This window comes from Nicotiana sylvestris, chromosome 3, assembly GCF_000393655.2.
Source record: "Nicotiana sylvestris chromosome 3, ASM39365v2, whole genome shotgun sequence".
Taxonomy (NCBI): Eukaryota; Viridiplantae; Streptophyta; class Magnoliopsida; order Solanales; family Solanaceae; genus Nicotiana; species Nicotiana sylvestris.
This window is the reverse complement of record NC_091059.1, coordinates 10,321,142-10,342,027: the sequence shown is the minus strand read 5'-3', so window position 1 is coordinate 10,342,027 and position 20,886 is coordinate 10,321,142. Positions and strand designations below refer to the sequence as shown.

The following is a 20,886-nucleotide window of genomic DNA, read 5'->3' as shown; positions in this document are numbered from 1 at the left end:
TTCCAGTTGTTATGAGGTTATACCAAGGATTTGCACTCAGCCCATTCTTATTTGCTTTTGTAATGAACGCACTAACTCACCATATTTAAAGGAAGGTGCCATGGTGTATGTTATTCGCTGATGATATAGTTCTAATTGATTAAACACGAAGTAGTGTTAACGAGAGGTTGGAGGTCTAGAGACGGACCCTTGAGTCTAAAGGTTTCAAGTTGAGCAGGACTAAGACAAAATACATGGAGTGCAAGTTTAACGGCGGGTCGGGAGAAACGGACATGGACGTGAGGCTTGCCTCTCAAGTCATCCCCAAAAAAGGGAGCTTCAAATACCTAGGGTCAGTTATCCACGGGGATGGGGAGATTGACGAGGATGTCATGCACGGTATAAGGGTGGGATGGATGAAATGGAGATTAACATCTAGCATCTTGTGTGACAAGAAGGTGCCTCTGGAACTTAAAGGCAAGTTCTATAGAGCGGTGGCTAGACCAACCATATTGTATGGTGCAGAGTGCTGGCCAGTCAAGAATTCTCATATCCAGAAGATGAAAGTTGCAGAAATGAGGATGTTGAGATGGATGTGCGGACACACTAGGTTAGACAAGGTTAGGAATGAAGATATTCGGGTGAAGGTGGGCATGGTTCCCATGGAAGACAAGATGGGGGAAGCTAGGCTTAGATGGTTCGAACACGTGCGAATGATGAGCCTGGATGCCCCGGTAAGGAGGTGTGAACGGCTGGCCTTGATGGGTATGAGAAAAGGTAGAATACGACCTAAGAAGTATTGGGGAGAGGTGATCAGGCAGGACATGAGGTGGGTGTAGATTTCCAAGGACATGACCCTTGATAGGAAGTTATGGAGGTCGAGCATTAGGATTATATATTAGGAGATAGGAGGCTAGTTTGATAATGTTATGTTTTACGTTGCTAGTGGCTCCAGTTGTGTCCTTAGTACTTCATTAGGGTTGTAAGTTAGGTTGTAGGAAGCTAGTCTGGTAGTGATTTGTCTTAGGATGTTAGTGGCTCTTGTTGTGTTCATATTACTCCATTTCATCTATAGTACTGTGCCATTATTACTGCTTAGTTTTATAGCTTTCCTCTATATTTCTTGCTTATTGTTTTACTGGTGTTATCTTTTCTAGTTTCTTTTGCTATTACTGCTGCATAGTCTCATTCCATCTTCTTGTGCCGAGGGTCTATTGAAAATAAGCTCTCCCCCGGAGTAGGGGGAAGATCTGCGTACCCACTACCCTCTCAGATTCCACCTATGGGATTTCACTGGGTTGTTGTTGTTGTAGTTGGATAATTATTTTATTTGTAGATATTTCTAATGCGTTTGCATTTGTAAGTATTTCTCTCAGTGCCTATATAAAAAGTTAAGAGTACAAAAATTGATTCGCCTGACGGATGGTGTTAGTTGGGTGCCAGTTACGTCTTGGGGTAGTTTGAGACGTGACATGACTAGCATGTTGTTCTTTGGCATTACGCTTAGGTTTCATTCGTTTCATTTTTCGTCAAATTATTCAAGTCATTGTTAAGATTATATGAATATTTTTCTGTCCTATCTAAATATTAGAAAACATGAAGAGCGAAACAATTGAAGAATTATCGTCATGTTTTTTCTTTATTTCCTCCTTTATATCCCAGTGAGACGGAAAACTTAAAACTCCTTTTTCCTATGAGTTTAATAGTAAAATAAGATAAGTAACCAAAGAGTTCCACTGTCTTGTGTCTTCTCCTACTGCACAAAATAGAAATCCCCAACTTTTGTTTAAGCTATTCATTTCATCGAATTATCTAATTGAAGAATGTGCGTCTTGACTTTTTGACATTTTGTATCATAAATTTTGCTTATGTTCAATAATAATTGAGAGAAAATCAAACTTATTTCGATTCGGTGATCGATTTGTTAATTTGTACATGTACCAATAAATTAGTAGCTCGAACTGTACACTCATATTTTTGTGGCTAGTGACAGTATTTTAAAATACTTTTTAGGTATTCGTCTGAGGCTCACATGTGGGTCTTAGTTATGTGAGGCTTACGCCTCAAGCGTTCAATTGTGCGCCTTAAACACGCCTAACGCCCAACGCTCGAGCTCGCATAACATTTTCTAAAAATTATGTGTCGAGATCTCATTAGTACTATCGACCCTCAAATTCCTTAACAAATAAAGAGTAAATGTTCTATTTTCATCAATAGAAATATGAAGATTGGGAATAACCCAAATAACGAGCCATAGTATTGCAAATTTACTAATTGAGAACATCGTCAGGGTGAATATCATTGATTTTTTTTAAAATTGATAGCTTAAGTTTATATTTTCATTTGATATTGATTTTCTTTCCATGTCTCTAAATATTACCACTCTTTTGTTATTTTGCGATTTAAAAGTAATTTATATCTAGTAATGAAGGAGTAACATTTTAAGTCATAATATTATAACGAGCCGATCAGTCGTTTCGTTTTATAGATCTTTGTTACCCTATTTAAGACTTTCCATATGTCCTTTTACTATTTTATAACTTGCGGGGACAGTTGATTTGATTTTGGAAGGGTTTCATTGAATTCAGAACACTTAGTTCCATAATAATAGCCTAATGCGACCAAGTTTGACGTGAGTCAACACTTTGAGTAAACGACCTCGTAATCGAGATTTGAAGGTTCCAATAAGTTTATATGATGATTTTAGACTTGTACGTATGTTCGGATCGAGTGTCGGGTGGACCAGAAGCGTTTCAACGCTTATTGTTGAAAGTGGCATCTTGAAGGTATTAGAGTTTTCTAAGTTTGATTTGAAGTAGACTTTGGTGTTATCGATGTCCATTTGATATTTTGAGTTTGGAATATATTTGTATTGGTATTTATGACTTATACGTATAATTTGACGTCATTCCGAGCTGTCTAAGTATGGTTTGTCGCGTTCGGTGTTGGTTGAAATGAGTTTGAAGTTTAGAAGTTGATTAATTTGGTTTTGAGGTGCGATTCTTGGTTACAACATTGTTTTATGTGTTTCTAGACTTCGAGTAGGTCCGTAGTATGTTTATAGACTTATTGGTACATTTGAACGGGGTCCCGAGTGGCTCGGGTAAGTTTCTGACTATCCAAAGCAAAGTTGAAGTTGGCTGAAATTGATAGTTTGCTGGTGTGCTGGTGTGATTTGTGATCGCGAAGGTAGTCCCATAATCGCAAAGAAGACTGTAGAGGGGTCTGAGATTTTGTTATTCCCATATACGAGGAGGGACCCGCAGACACGATGGAGGATCTAGATCCTCTTCGCGAACGCGAATAAAGCTGAGGCTAAGTTGGGCTGGAAAACTATTGGCCTTCATGAACGCATTTGTGCAACCACGAATGCGGAAGGCTGGGAGATGGTTCATCGAGAACGTGATAAGTCTATCACGAACGCGAAGAGGATTTTGGTCAGCTGGAACAGATTGGTCTTCGCAATCACGATGAACCTTCCCCGATCGCGAAAAAGGAATCACTGGGCAGATTACTTTCTATTTTGGGACTTAGCCCATTTTTCTCACATTTTCACATGGGTTTGGATGAAATTGAGAGCTCTTTTGTGGAGGATTTTCATCAACATCACAAGGTAAGTAATTTCTACCAACTATGAGTTAATATATGGATGAGTAGATTTTAAAATAAAAATTAGTGGAATCATATGATTTGTTAGAAAACCTAGGGTTTAGGTAAAATTAGATTGGACCATAAAATGGATTATGGAGTTGGGAAGAAATTATATATTTGAGTTCGTAAGGTCATGAGTAAAATTTATCTATAAAAATTTTCGAAATTCAGGCACATAGGTCCGGGGGTAACTTTTATGGACTTTCTGAATTGGCTTGGAAAATTACTCTAATAGTTAAATTATGAATTTTTGGACATATATAATTAGTTTGTATGACTTTTGACTAGTTTCAGATTACTCAATGTCTATTAAAGGCTACTAGTGAGGTTTAAGAGCCGGGTAGTGAGCTTGAAAGCGAGGTAAGTCTCTTGCCTAATCTTGTAAGAGGGAATTATCCCCATAGGAGTATTAATTATTGTATGCTACTTGTTGTGGGTGCTATGTACGTGCGAGGTGACGAGAGTTCGTACGTAGCTAGATTCATATTCAAAAATTTATTATTAAACTGTATCTGTTTCGTTGTTACTTGTTGTGTTATATATCTGTCTACTTTATGCATTTTATTATTTTGACCACTAATAAGTATTAAGTCAATCCCTTGTCACTACTTCTTCGAGATTATACTAGATACTTACTGGGTACGCGTTGATTACATATTCATACTACACTTCTGTACTGATTATGCATGTACTAAAACAGGTACTTCCGGTGGTCATACGGGCGCGTAGATGCATTAAACAGATACTTAGTGGTGAGCTGCAATGACCTGACCGGTCGTTTCGAGAGTTGTAGCCTTGTTTCCCTATTTTCTGCTTCTTTTGTGTTCTACAGCTGTATTATGACTTATCGAGTTAGTTTGTTCGGGTCCGTAGTGATTTCAGAATGAGATGAAACACTTAATCTCTTATTTGAAAGCTTAAATTGGAAAAATTGACTTGATATTGACTTATGTGTAAACGACTTCGAATTTGAATTTTGATGGTTCCGTTAGCTCCGTTAGGTAATTTTGAACTTAGGAGCACGTGTAGATAGTGATTTGTAGATCCGTGGTAGAATTAGGCTTGAATTGGCGAAAGTTAGGATTTTGGCGAATTTGTCCAGGAGTGGACTTTTTGATATTAGGGTCGAATTGGATTTTCGAAAGTGGAACTAGGTCTGTGGTATCATTTATGACTTGTATGCAAAATTTGGGGTCAATCGGACGCAATTGTTATGTTTTGACGTCGTTTGTAGAATTTGAAAATTTCAAAGTTCTTTAGGCTTGAATCCGTATGTAGTTCATATTTTTGATGTTGTTGGAGGTGATTTGACAATTCGACTAAGTTCATATCGGGTTATACGACTTGTTGGTATAGTTGGATGAGGTCCCAAGAGCCTCGAGTTGATTTCAGGTGGTTAGCGGAATAAATTTAAAGTTTGAAGATTTGCTGAAGTTGGTCTATTGCTGGTGTAATCGCACTTGCAAGGATGTTGCCGCAGGTGCGGTGGGTTTGGCGCAGATGCGGAGATGAGTTGTCTTGGGGAAAATCGCAGGTGAAAAGAAGTGTGCGCATCTGCGAGCCCGCATATACAATAATGGGTCCGCAGATGCGATAGATGGGACTTGGATTGTTTCCGCAGAAGCGAACAAGGTACCGCATATGCGCATCTGCAGGTGTGAGACCTAGAGCGTAGGTGCAGGCCCAGTGGTTTAAGTAAGTTTCCGCAGAAGCGGAGTTATAACCGCAGAAGCGGCTCCACATGTGCGTATATTGGGTTGCAGGTGCAAAAAGCCTAGGCAGAATCTATAAATAGAAGACTTCGAGATTTTTTTACCATTTTCATCATTTTGAGCTCGGATTTTGGGGATATTGAGAGAGATTTCGAAGTAATTTTATTGAAGTAAGTTTCTTGTGCCTATTTATCTTTAATAATGGTGTTTCCCCCATTTTACACCTAATTAGTAAGATTTTGAAGTGAAATTTGGGAGTTTAGGGCTTGAGAATTGGAGAGTGAATTTTAGGGATTTGAATGATCAAATGGTGTCAGATTTTGATAAATTTAGTATGGTTAGACTCCTGAGTGAATGGGCTTTCGGGTTTTGATACTTTTGTCGGATTTCGAGACGTGGGCCCGGGGGCCGAATTTGAGCCGATTTCGGATTTTGACTCTAATTTAGTAGTTTTTTTATGGAATTGTTCCTTTAGCCTATATTGATTGTATTGTACTGCTTGTGGCTAGATTCAGAACATTCGGAGGCCGACTCGCGAGGCAAAGGCATTTTGGAGTAGCATTTTGCTCGGATTGAGGTAAGTAACAGTTATAAATATGGTCCTAAGAGCATGAAACCCTGGACGTTGTGCTATGTGATTACTTTGGAGGTGATGTACATGTTAGGTGACGGGCGTATGGACGTGCACTATGGGGATTGTGACTTGGTCAGTCCCGTGGAACCGTAAATTGGTATAACTTGTTATTAGCTATATGTTTCTCTCACTGTTATAGAAATTTGACTGAAATCCATGTTAGAAATCATGCTTATGCTATATGATATCACTGTTCTAACCCGCATAGGTCGTGTACTTGTTGAAATAGATGCTATTTGCTGTCTTGTACTCGGTCATGGCTTTACTTGTTTATCATATCTCCATCACTTCTTATTCCTTATACATCTTGTTATCTCTGTTTGGGCTGATTTACATGATTTCTGAGAGCCCGAGAGACTGGAGAGGTTAGTGACTGAGATAGGGCCTGAGTGCCGAGCTATGAGCTGTATGTAAATGGATCGGGTCGCATGCCACAACGAGCCTGAGGGCTGTATGTATATGGATCGGGTTGCACGCCGCAATGAGCCTTAGGGCTGTATATATGTATATGGATCGGATTGCGCGTCGCAACAAGATTTATGGCTATTTATATATTATGGATCAGGCTGCACACCGTAGCGATATAACACTTAGGCTGAAGGATCCCCTCCGGAGTCTGTACACCCCCAGTGAGCACATGTACCTATTGGGTATGAGTACCGAGGGCTAAGAGCCGAGTGATTGAGCTGTGGAGATGAGTTGAGTGACAGTAGCCCTGAGAGGCTGTACTTGCTTTCATTTGTTGTTGCACTTAGTTGCTATATGTCATTGTTGTAAAATTTCGGGATGATGTTATATTCAGTTACTTGAACTTGAAGTTGTATAAAACTGATTTGACTTAAATTTTCGGATCTGAAAGCATGTCTATTCTTTATTGAAATAAATGAAAATAAACTATAACTGTGTGGCTCATTATTTCCTTCAGTTCCTTATTTGTTATTGTTACTTAGTGAGTTGAAAGTACTCACGTTACTCCGTGCACCTTGTGTGCAGATCAAGGTGTTCCCGGGCACGTTAGACGTTGATCTCGTGCGTGGTTGAGTTCCAGAGACTTACGAGGTAGCTGCCGGCGTCCGCAGTCTTTGTATCTCCTTTCTTGTTGTCTTTTCTTTTTAGTATTGGCATTTTACGCAGACTGTTATAGACTATGTTCTTAGACTAGTTATTTAGATGCTCGTGACTTAGTGACACCCTGATGTCGGGCTATAATTTTTTTGCACTTATGTTTTGGGTTTTATCCCGTTTTCATGGCAAACATCAATTATTTTAACTGTCTTAATTCATTCCTGTTAAATATTGAAAGTTGTTTTGGAACATCACGACGGGTTGAATTTTAGGGTCGTGACTGAGCTGCTCCATACTTCGATTTGCAGCACTCAGAGTCTCCCTCTTATCATATATTGTTTTGTCTATTTTATTTCAGACAATACTTATAATGGTTTTATATATTCTCTAGATTGCTCATGCACTTGTGACACCGAATCTTGGGGGCTTCTAGTGGATGTTCAAAGTTGTACTATTATTATTATTATCACTTTATTTTATGTAGTAGTCGTACTAGGTATTTTGGTAAAGAAGCACGTATGTTTCCATGAGTTCTTCGTTTAATTAAGTGTATTTGATAAAATTTCTTATTTTAATAGTTAAAATGGATAATAAATTGGAGGTACACTCGTTGGCTTGTTTAACAGCAGTGTGGGGCGTCATCACGATCTATCATGAGATTTGGACTGTAACAAATATTGATACAATTTGTTGATTATTTACTTTTAGGAATGTGAAATGAGTAGTTTGATAACATTTTTTCGAAATTATTGTGTCGTAATTGTTTGACAATTAAGACAATATAATTGATTTTGTATCTTATAATAACTTAAACTCTATTGTATTGTTTTTACTTGTAAAAATATGTTAGAAATTTTACTTTCTACGAGTCCCTTTTAACTTTTTTAATTTTCTTAATATTTTAATGCGCTTTCTATAATTTTCGTGTTATTAAACTATTTTATTAAAAAAATTAAAGATTCATGAGACTCACGCTTTATGTCTCAAGGCTTATGTTTCACCTGTACCAAGTAAAATGTCTCGCTTGTGCCTCTCCATTTTAAAACAATGGCCAGTGGGCATATCTAAATTAGAAATGATAGTGCATTCATATGGTCTTATTTAATTCATGGATCGGATCCTCCACTGGGGTGTCCCTTGTACTTATAACTTGTGATATACATAAGATTATTACTCTAAGCTATACAGACTCTTGAGATAGTTACAAAAGAATATAGAGCATATTTGGCCAAGTTTTTAGGAGGTTAAAAGTATTATTTTTTTGTCAAAAAGTTCTTTTTGGAAAATTTAAGGTGTTTGGCAAAATATAAAGTATTTTTGAGCAGCAGCAGAAATAATTTTTCTACTTCTAGGGAGAAGTTACAAATTCTAGCTTTTTCCAAGAAGTAGAAGCAGATGCAAAAAATTAATTTATTCAAAACAAAAATAACCTTGCAATAAATTTATATTTTTTAAATTATCCCTCGTTGATTTAACATTTTCCTTTCCTTTTTCTTTTTCTTTTTTATTTCTACTATACGTTTCTTCTCTTTTTGTTTTAATCAAATTTTTATTCTCTTTCTCCTATTCCTAAGAGTAGGTTTTAAATATTATATTGAATGATGTATATTGACATATTTAAATTATCACGTAAACAATAAGTAATCCAAACCCTCAATGTTATTGCTTTAGAATAACTATATTTTATATTGACTGAAATTTTTAATTTATTTTTTACTTTACGTTTATACATTATAATTGAATTCTTTTATAATAAATATTTTTTTTCTAAATAATACTAATTACAAATTGAACGTTTACGGTCCTTTTTTGTAATTTGATATTTAAAAGTATTTTTTAAAATATTGGCCAAACACAATAAGCTTCAAAAAGCACTACTCAAACGAATTGGCCAAACACAAACTACTATTTTGCAAAAATATTTTTTTAAAAAGTACATTTTAACAAAAACATTTTTCAAAATAAATAATTTTTAACGGCTTGGTCAAATAGGCTCATAGTTGGTCCTAATCCAAATAAACTTTGAATTTGTACTCCTCGAAACTAATCCCTTTCAATAGCCTTAAATATCCTTAACTCACAACCCCTAAAAGAAGTTGAAACATTCTCAAGTTGCATAAATGTGCAAATGAACAGAGGCAATTCGGCATCTCAACCCCTTGAAACCAAGAAAAAATTTGTGATTCTCAAAGATAACATAAAAATGCACATATGAAAGAAATTCGAAAAGCTAAACCTTAAACTAACTTCTTCTAAACATTATTAATGGAGCAAAATAGTATATATATATCAAAGAACAAAAAGATAGAAATTAAGTGTAATAACAACACAAATCCATTTCGAATCATGGAATAATTCTTGAATTCCATCAATGGTTTCACATCAAAAGGTATTTTAATATTATATTCCAACACAACTTGCATGGAGGTGCTGATAGTATTCATCTATTGAATACTATCTTTAAGGGGTCATGGGTGGAGTTAGAGTGCCGGGAGTGAGTTCGACCGAATTCAGTACTTTGGTTCGAACCTTGTATTTATCTTAAAAAATCTATTGAACGTGTATAAATTATTAATTTAAAACCCACTAATTTAAAACGATTAGAATCTGTGATGACCCATCATCACTTGATTTACGAGAAAATTCTGTGTTCTGAGGCCTTAAAAGCCTCCTTTTTCCTTACCTCGATTTGCGTACGCGGTCCGGGCGTATATCCGGAATGCTTTTATGTGGAAATGTGATGAAAATGTTAATTTGGCTTTTAAAATTAAATTTAAGTTGTCTTCGGTCAACATTTTGTGTAAATGGACCCGAGCTTGTGATTTGACGGTCCCGCAGGGTTCGTAGAAAAATATGGGATTTGGGCGTATGCCCGAAATCGAATTTCGAGGTCCCAAGCCCCAGAAATAAATTTTTGAAAGAAATTGTTTTATTGAAAAAAAGAGTTTTTGAAAATTTGATTATATTTGAAATTTATGGTATCGGGCCCGTATTTTGGTTTTGGATCCCGGTACAAGTTCAATATGATGTTTGAGTTGTGTCGTAAAATTTGATAAGAAATGGAGATCGTTTGATGTGATTCGGACCCGTATTTGTGAAATTTGAAACTTTGAAAGTTTTGAGATTTTTCTTAGATTTCTATGCTAAATTCGTTATTTAAGATGTTATTTTGGCGATTTGATTGCACGAGTAAGTCCATAGGATGATTTTGAGGTTGTGTACAAGTTTGGTTTGAAGACCCAGGGGCTCGGGTGAGTTTCGGATAGGCGTTGGAGTGTTTTTGGACTTAAAAATCTGGTGTTTTTGCTGTTTGCTGGTATCTGAGTTTTTACTCTATGTGAACGCGTGGTAACCCATGCGAACACACTGAACAAATTGGGAGGGGGTAGGTTTGCACTACGCGATGGCATAGAACCAGGTGCGAACGCGGAGCCTTAGGAGTTCACTCTACGCGAACGTACCTGGGCTGTCGCGAACGCATAGAATATGAGAGGGGCTGGGGGTTGGGTAGTTGTAACCCTATGCGAACGCAACCCTTAGCTCGCGAACGCGTAGGTCTAGTTAGCCAACCCTATGCGAACACGGCCAAAGGCACACGAACGCAGTGAACAAATGCCCAGTCTTTTAAAAACAGTAGCAAAACGGGATTTCTTCAAAAACTTCATAACTTTTTCACTTAAACTCAAACTTGGGCGATTTTTGAAGGGGATTTCACCACAAAACCATGGGTATGTATTCTTAGACTTATTTTCTTCAGTTTTTATTAACACCCATTAGGTTTCTAGGCCTAAATCATGTTCTTAAGGGTAGACAATTGGGGATTTGTAAGAGTTAGGGCCTTTTGAATAATTGGAATTTAGACCTCGTTTTGGGGTTGGATTCCCAAACTAATTACATATTCGGGCTCGTGGGTGAATGAGTGGTCGGGTTTTGGTCTGAACCTCGTGTTTTGACCAAGGGGGCTCGGGGTCGATTTTTGACTTTTGGGAGAAAATGATAGAAAACCTATAATTAAGCATTGAGTATGAATTCTTTAGCATTTATTGATGTTGTTAAATTAATTTGGACTAGATACAAGTAATTTGGAGGCGAATTCTAAAGGAAAAGCGGTGTTTGAGGCTTGAGTTAGCCGTGGAAGTTCGAGGTAAGTGTTTGATCTAACCTTAGCTTGAGGTATTAGGAGTTGTGTCCTATTTGCTATGTGTTATTTGTTGAGTACGACGTATAGGCATGGTGACAAGTATCTATACATTGGTGTCAAACATGCCCGTGAGTCTTATATTATGATTATTATGACTCCGTTTGTACTGTTCATTCCTTACGTGATGATTTCTGTTGTTGAGCAAAGCTTGTGGAGGCAGTATTGTTAATTGAATATTGTGGAGTGTTGGCTCAAGTTGCAAAACGAAATGTGAAAGTAAAATTGGTAATTGAATCTTATAGAGCATTGGCTCAAGTTGTGTAGTGAGTTGTGAAGTAAATGTGAAAAAGAGAAGAGGAATATTATATTGTCTCCATTGCTTGGATGTTGTTGCTTTTAATGCTATCTCCCTTACCGGGATGTTGATGTTGCTTTTAATATTGTTCCCTTACCGGGATTTGATTGTTGTACTATTGTTCCCTTGTCGGAATTTTCTTGTGATTTCATTTATTTCCTTGCCCTTATTTCTTGTGATTGTTGTTTGGATGAGGAAGAGTGTTAAAGCATGAAGGGTGATGCAGTGCATTATTTTGGTAAGAGATTGTTAAAGCACGAAAGTTAATGCCGTGTATGATTTTGTGAGAAATAGTGTAAAAGCACGAAAGGTGATGCCATGCCGCACGATGTACAATTCTGTGTTGATTATATTGATTTTTATGGTGAGGACGAGAGTAAAAGCACGAAGGGTGATGCCGTGCAGATTATATTGATTCTTATGGTGAGGGCGAGAGTAAAAGCACGAAGGGTGATGTCGTGCACTTGTTTGATTTCTGATTCTTGTTGGTAATTGAGTTCTGGTGTTCCTTACATTTATTTACTGATTTTTTGTTGTTGCTTGATTTTACTGTGATTTTATTGATTCCTTTGCCCAAATTGCTTTGTGATTGTTGCTTGGGTGAGGAAGAGTGTAAAACACGAAGCGTGATGCCGTACATGTTATTTGTGAGAGAGTGTTAACGCACGAAGGGTGATGTCGTGCACTTGTCATTGATTTCCTGATTTTTATTGTTAACTGAGTCATGGTTCCTCTACATTTAGTTGTTGGGTTTTTGTTGATACTTGTTGTACCCCGCAACATGATTCCCCCTTCCTATCTTCAACTGAACTGGGGTGATCCTTATATTTACTTGTTGTTTTTCTGATATTATTCGATGCCCCCGCAACATGTTCCTCCCTCACATCCTTAACTGTATATTTCTGCTTTCATTTTTCCATTGTATATGATTTAACTGTACAGGTTTATTTGTTAGTCTAGTCCTAGTCTCGTCACTACTTTTTCAAGGTTAGGCTAGGCACTTACCAGCACATGGGGTCGGTTGTGCTGATACTACACTCTGCAATATGTGTAGATCCCAGTGTTGTAGCTTTTGGACAATAATGAGATTGTTGCCTTCAGTCCAACAGGCGATCCGAGGTAGTCCTGCAGGCGTCCGCAGGCCTTGGCGTCCCCTTCCATCCTTTCATTCTATTTCTTTTATGTATTTCAGAGACAGTGTTGTAATAAATCTTTCGGACCTTTATTTGTAGCATTCCTAGACAGTCTGTGAAATTGTGACACCAGTCTTGGATAGTTTACGTATGGATTGGTATTGACATCTTTATTAATATATTACATTTTCGTCTTCCGCCTTTAAGATCCGTTGTTCATATAATATTGGCTCTTAATTGTTTAAGGATAAAAAATGAGAAAAGGATAAATAATTCAAATGGTTGGCTTGTCTAGCTATTACTAGTAGGCGTCATCACGGCTCCTGAGGATGGAAAATTCGGGTAATGACAGAATCCCGAACCCATAAACTTGAAATCCTAACTTCGCCTCTGTACGGAGTCCTATTGAAAACTTCTTTCAACACATTGTCTTCAATATTAAAAAATGATCAACGATAGAAGTTCTCTTTGGCTTCCAACTTTAATCTTTTGTTTTACATTAGTATTTTAGCAATAGATTTTGGAATCAATAGCTTTACATTAATTATCAAAAATAAAAATAACATAAATATCCTCCACTAGAGATTCATTCTTAGATCAGAATATACACGTGCCAAGTGCTGAAACATTCTCCATGCAGCCAATGAAGATGTGAAGAGGAAGATCACATGTACATTAGGGTTTTGTCATTTTATATAGTACTTTAATTTTTACGTATTGGGTGCCAATGTTTGATTTGACAAGATTCCAGCCTTCAAAATCAAGGGTTTTGGCACCTTTTTCTGACTTGACCATTTAATGGATTTGTTTATAAACAAAAAGCAAAAAGGGCACTGTTTGAAGCTTGATTCGAAAAAGTAACCAAAAGCATGAAAGCTTAGTAATAAACATTATGATCAAAAGGGTGTGTCCATGGGGTGGAAGTGAGGCTGAGCAAAGTCCCGCCTGACAAATAGAAATGAAAAAAAAGTCACTTATAGGGTATTTGATACTTTTAATAGTATTTTTTGGAGAAAATCATACGGGTTTGTTAGAAAGCGAATAATAACACATCATGTTAAGATTATTTTTAGGACGGCTATGGAGATGACAACGTGCATGATGGAGTAGGACGCAGTCAGCTTAGTGTCTTTGCCTATCTATGAACTGAATTACGACGTTTACTCGTAGATTCGAAGACGCACACACAAAGAAGAAGCCTATAGGCTTGGTTGCCATAATACTCGGATCATGTGGGTGTTTGATATTTTTAATAATAAGAGTATCTTTGAGCCAGTTGAGTTTAGGGAAGGAGAAGAGATCTAGAAAGACAATGTTCTTCTAGTTTAAAGATGAAAGCAAAAAAATTCATCAAAGCAGGAAACCCTAACTGTATACGCCTTATTATATTTAAGACAAGGGGGCAAAGTGTGAAGGCAATTGGTGGAGGTCATAAGTTGTCCTATGAAAAGTGATTCCGACAGACATGGGCAGCTCAATGGTTCATGAATAGTTGGGTTGCACATGAAAAAAGAAGTTGCTGCTGACTAGGTTGTGCACTGTCCCACACTAATTTTTCTCCTATAATTTGGGTGGTCACTTGGATACTAAAATGTCCTAAAGGGCAGTCGGTGCCCAAACTATTTCGCAGGGCTCGGAAAAAAGTAGTACATCAAAAGATATAATATATGCAGTTTACCCTACTATAAATATTAATAATTAATTTTATAGTTCGAGCATCATTACTTGTGATTTTTTTTTTAAAATAAGAATAAGGCAAAAATACAAAGAACATAGGCGGATTAGACCAAAACCCATATATAAAGAGAAAAGATGAAACGTCAAGTCTCTACACTACACTAGTAACAGCAACTTAATTAAATACATCAATAAATTATATACAAGGATCTGCTAGTACAGCGTACCTTTTGATTAAATTTTTCCTCATCAAGGACCAACTTGAAATTATTTTTTTCTTTCTTATTAAGGGAGGAATCCATGATTTAGAGGGAGAAATTCAAAAATAGCCAGATTTACATGTGGTCGTTTAAAAATAGCTCAATTTCAAAAGTAATCGAAATTTAACCACTTTTCATGTAAAAGTAAATCTGAACGAAAACATTGTTCAAAATCCGAAAAAATACTCTAGCATAATTTACTGGAGTTCCAGTATAATATACCGATCCGGCATAATATACTGGAGTTTGGAGCACCGGTGTTCCACTCTCCAGTATATTATACTGGAGCCAGCAAAGTATACCGGTCCAGTATAATATGCTGGAAGTTCATACACAGGTGCACCGAACTCCAGTATATTATGTTGGACCGGTCTCTGTTGCTGCAAAATAGTGACTATTTTTCATTGACTTGATAAACCCTGACTATTTTTGAATGACCAATCCGAAAACTGGCTAGATCGTGCTATTTTAACTGATTTAGAGGGTGGTGGATATTGTGTAACTTATTAGAATATTTAGTTTGTGATCCAATGGACTTGGTTGAGTTTCGGCATTATCGAGCAAAAGCTAAAAAAAAGTTAAAGTTGTACTTTGGACCCCTGAAGTTTTGGTTAATGTGACTCCAAGTGCGGCTAGCACTGTAGTGCAGCCAACACTTATCTACGTATAAATAGTCAGGTTTTGTGATTTTATTTCATTCTTCACTATTTTGAGATTTGGAAAGCTCGATTTTAAAGAATTTTGAACCCAGACCTTCATGAACCTTTTAGCCTAAGATCTATAATTTAGATATGGATTCAAGATAAAAATTTGTGATTTTTGAGTTAAGACCTAGAATAATCTAAACCTAGATTTGAACATCCAAATGGACTTGAAATGAAAATCTAAACATAGATTTGGACTTGTGGGGTGACTCACGTAATCTGATTTTGACTTTTATTTTGGGGTTTGATCATGTGGGCTTTGGATTGACTTTTTAGTTTGATTTCTACTTCGATTTTAACTTTAAATCGAAAAAACGAGTCAAACGACCTGTTTGACCTTTTTGAGTACTCTTTTGCATATATCAAGCTCGTTTGGAGGATTTTGAGCGAGACAAGGGTAGTTTTGAGGAATGAAGCTTGCTTGGATTGAGGTAAGTTAAGACTTTAACCTTAACGAGGAAATCATTTTTCAAATTATTTTGTTTGCTGTATATTACCTCATATATATGAGGTGACGAGTATATATATATATATATATACGCTTATACTGGATAATGCTGTATGGTGGGCCGGGCTGGGACCGGGACCGGGCCCGCGGTCCTAATGGGCTAAACGGGCCTGGCGGGCCGGTCCTGGTCGGGTCACATAAAATAACCTACGAGCCCCGGACCGCTAAGCCCGGGACCGGTCTTACCGGGCCTAACGGACCTCTAACGACTACTTTTAAATTATTATTTTTTTAAAAAAAAAATAGCAACGGTCAAAAATTAAAAAAGTAGTCGTTGGGCTGCAATTTTGACCGTTTGGAACTTTCAAAAATAGTCATTTGGCCCCCAAACTTTATATAATTACACTTTATCCCAATTCTCAATTATAAATACCCCCTCATTCTTTCATTTTTACTCACCAATTCATCAACCTCTCTCAATCTCTCTACTATAATTGCTTATTTTATTGTTGAAATTTCGTGAAAAGTTGTGAAGTTGGTGAATTGAAGTATTCAAGTCTTCAACGATTTTCAATTTTCAAGAAGTTGTTCGGCAATTCGATAAACTCGTTTCAACTCTTAAGTTTTAAGAGTATATTTTTGTGTGTTTTAGTTTGCACAATTGTAATTAATATGACATCTTTGATAAAAATGTTTGGTGGTAAGGGAAAAGCTAAAAATGGTGAAAGTAGTGGCCAGCTTACTACCCTTCCCCCGGCTCTCCGACCCAAACCTGGTAGACGTCCTGCTGCTCCTATTATTCTTGATAGTGATAACCACTGTTTTCAATTTTTCGATAGTCAATTTTGGCATAATGTTGCACCAGGTAAAAATTTAGATGATGAAACTATGAATGCTCTTTATCCTAATCAAACTATCTTTGAAAATGATGAGGAAAATGAGGAATAAGATGAAACCCAACCGGATTTAGATGATATACCTACTAGTCCTTTTAATAACCCAATTGATGTACCGCCCGACCCACCTGTAGAAACCCCTAGTTTTAATAGACAACCTCCTAAACGCCTAGAAACATCATGTTTGGAATTTTTTTACTCAAGTAAGAGAACAAAATAAGGCTAAGTGTAAAACATGTGGGAAATTACTGGCGCATAAATATACTGGAGACCGTAGCGGCACGAGTAGTTTGACTAGGCACATAAAAACACACCCTAGAGATAAAGTTAGATATTTACAAATGAAAGCGAGCTAGAGGGGACACGTGTAGATTCTGCGGATAGCCCTAGTACAGGTTCAAATCTAGTTCAACTGCATTATATTAGAAGAGTTTTTAATCCTACTTATAAAGGTTGGCCTCGCGCAACAGTTAAGAGCGATATTTATAAATATAAACATGAATATGAACAATATTTGCGGTATTTATTTACTCATATAACTAATCGGATTTCTATTACTACTGATATTGGTAGAAGTGGTAATGATTGTGATTATCTAACTGTTACAAGTCATTGGATAGATGAGGAGTGGACAATGCAAAAACGCATTATTGCGTATAGAATAATTAATTCATGTCACACAGGTAAGTTTATAGCTAACACTGTTGCAGATATTTGTAGATATTTTTGCTTTAGAGATAAAATAATGGCAATTTCTATGGATAATGCTTCTAGTAACACTAGTGCTATAGGCATACTTACAACAACACTAAATCCTGCATTTAGGAATATATTCCATGTTAGATGTATTTGTCATATTTATCATTTAATTGTCGGTGATGGTATGCGAATTTTAAATTTAGAAATTGAAAAGGTTAGAATGGCTCTTAATTGGCTTTTTTATTCAAACCGTAGAAGTAGACTAAGAGAATATTTTAAAAAATGTGATGAATATGGCCTTAGAGAAAGAAAGGTTCCTAAAACTTACCCGACTAGATGGAATTGTATGTATGAAAGTTTAGAGAGCGCTTTCAGTCAAGCAAGACTTCAAATAGGTGATCATAGAGCGTCTATGAGGGAGAGCTTGGAAAAATCTGTACTGTTCAGAGATTGGATCCGCTCGGAAAGAAGAAACTTTGGAATTGCGGAATCACAACCGGCGATAGATGAAGCTTACGAGGAAATGATGGCGGAACTTGCGGAGGATGCTGCTTCGCCCGGAAGTGGTGATGAACAAGCTTCTTTTCCACCACCACCAACGCAACCTCCTCCGAACCTTGAAGGATTTATGAGATTTGTTAGAGATACAATGTAGATTATGGTGTAACTTGTACTTTGGCACATCTTCTTTTAGTTTTTTCCCTTTTAATGGTGGTATTAGTACCTTGTTGTGCTCATTCCATTGGGGGAGGAAGACTAAGAAAGATATGCCATTTTTGGTAATAAAAATTATAAGACATGCCCTTGAATATCTTTTTGCAATATTTTTTTGTCTTTAACTTGCAATTATTTATAAGCTATAATATATATACATAACATACAATATATACTACAAGAAAATATATAAGGGAATATATATACATAACATACAATATATACTACAAGAAAATATATAAGGTAATATATATACATAACATACAATATATACTACAAGAAAATCTATATATATATACTATATATATATATATATATATACTGCAAAACATTATAAGAAATTATATTTGGAAATATATATACATAACATACTATATATAGTATACTAGGACTAGTATATATATATATATATATATATATATATATATATATATATATATATATACTATACTAGTATACTATATATACTACAAAACAAGATTTTTCAAAATTCAAAATGAGGGCCCCACCCCCAATGACCACCAACGACCATATTGCACAAATAACCATTTTTTTTCAATTTACAAAACTAACCTTCTCTAACACTATAAATACCCCCTCCCTCTTCTTCATTTCAATACTCAATACTCATTTCTCAATCTAAATTTCTCTCAATCTCTCAATCTCCAATTTTCAAGACTTCGGGTCTCAATCTTAATTTTCAAGTTACATCATGCCTCGTTCGGAAAGAGTGCGCTTATTTGTTTCGCACTACTATGAAGTGCTTGAAGAAAATGAAGAAAGCCAAATATTAAAGTGCAAGAACTGTGAAAGAGTCTTAAATTTTCGTTCAGGGTGTACCACAGACATTTTAAGGAGACATATAACGTATTGTGTTGATGGTATTTATCCGCAAATTCGTCTTTAAGATTTTTCAACAATTTGTGTTATTTTAAAATTATTAGACGTATTTATGCTTCATGTTATACTTTCTTATTAATTTATTATGCGTGGCAATTTGTTTTGTTATTTTACTTTTTCGTCAAGCACTTTAATAATTAGATTTCTACATATATACTACATATATATTTTTTATATAGCCATGATATGGTTTACAAGAAATTGCCTTAAACAAAAAAAATTAAAAAAAAAGTCCAGAAATAAAAAAGCCCGTTAGGCCCGTTAAGCCCACGAGCCCGGCCCGTTTAGCACAGGACCATATGGGCTTAGGCCCGTCACGGGCTGGTTCCACCCGTTGAGCCCACGAAGCCCGGGACCGTGAGGCCCCATTGTACATATACATTATAAGTTGCATATAAGACTTCATATTTGATTGTGATTATAGCATGTGAGTAGGAGTGACAAACGGACGGGTCTGGTCGGATATGGTTCAGGTCGAAAATGGGTAATGAAAAAATGGATCAATTATTTGACCCGACTCATATTTAATACGGATAAAAACGGATTAACCGACGGATAATATGGATAACCATATTATCCATGACTTCTTGCATATGATCACTTTTGAGAGAATTCTTAGTCTCCCTAACTTGAGGAACCCCCAATTTAAGGCTTTACAAATATAAAAGTTAGACCATTTGGTTATCTATTGGTTACCCATTGGTTATCCATTTTCTAAATGGATAATATTGTTCTTATCCATATTTGACCCGTTTTTAAAAAGTTCATTATCCAACCCATTTTTTAGTGGATAATACGGGTGGTTGACTATTTTTTTTAACTATTTTGCCACCCCTACACATGAGTTGCCTGTGTGAATTATGATATTTATGTGAATTGGCTATGCGGTTTAATGTTGCATGTAGTTATGGACCTGTTTCGCATGAGTCACCACATCGCCTGATTACCATTAGAGCGCATGGAGTGATGGAGTGCCGGTTGAAGATAAAGGTAGAGTATTTGTCATGCATTAATAATGTCAAGCTCTAGTTGGTGCATTACATTTGTATCTGTGCATATATATTCAGTTACGATGTTTCTGTGCTATATTTCTATTACTATATATTGTATATATGAATTACACCAAGCTTATAAAGTGAATATTTTTTATATGAACCCTCGCTACTGATTTATGTACTCATACTATACTTTTGCATTTTATGTACAGATTTTGACCCTTACCAGCGGAGTTCATGAGGAAGTCTAGGAGCTGTTTGGAGACTCAGTGGTGAACTTCTTGGCCTTAATCGCAGCACATTGGACTCACCTTCTATCTTTCAATCATGTTTATTACTTCAGACATTATTTGTATTTTGAGACAACATAATATTGTTCCTTTAGACGCTCATGACAAATTTTACACGTATCTGAGGGTTGTAAGCTATTTCGACGTTGTATTCGACTTAGTGTTATCTTATTTATATTATCCTGGTATACACTATTATGATATGATGTCTTGTATCGTGGTTAAATGTATGATTGGTTCACATAACGAGTTACGTTAATTGCCATCACAAATTAAATAATTGGATTGTGACAAATTAATAAATGTAAGATATTTGTTTTGTATTTACACATTTATGTCACGATCTTAAATTCTCATCCTCGGGGCCATGATGACGCCTAACATTTTACTTGCTAGACAAGCAAAGGTTAGAATCATTTTTAGCCATTTTTAACAATTCAAATTAATTGATACCGGGTAAATTGAATAAACTGAAATAAAACTAAAATAGAATGAGAAAACACATAACAATAGCAATATCTAGATACAATCCCAAAACTTGTGTCACAAGTGCACGAGCAACTAGAATAATAAAGAAAATGGTCTGAATGAAAGTAAAACTGTCTGAAATGAAATAAACAACTAGAATAAGAT

General features: G+C 36.1%; 1 protein-coding gene across 1 annotated transcript; it reads left to right on the top strand.

Annotated features, from left to right (window-relative positions):
• The first annotated feature begins 233 nt into the window (after window positions 1-233).
• On the top strand, window positions 234-818 carry LOC138887033 (uncharacterized). Its single transcript, XM_070168745.1, has one exon. The coding sequence runs from the start codon at window positions 234-236 to the stop codon at window positions 816-818; it is 585 nt and encodes a 194-aa protein (XP_070024846.1).
• Window positions 819-20,886: the final 20,068 nt, after the last annotated feature.

Excerpts from the sequence above, each read along its gene's own strand:
- LOC138887033 (XM_070168745.1), top strand. The coding sequence starts at position 234 with ATGGAGTGCAAGTTTAACGGCGGGTCGGGAGAAACGGACATGGACGTG.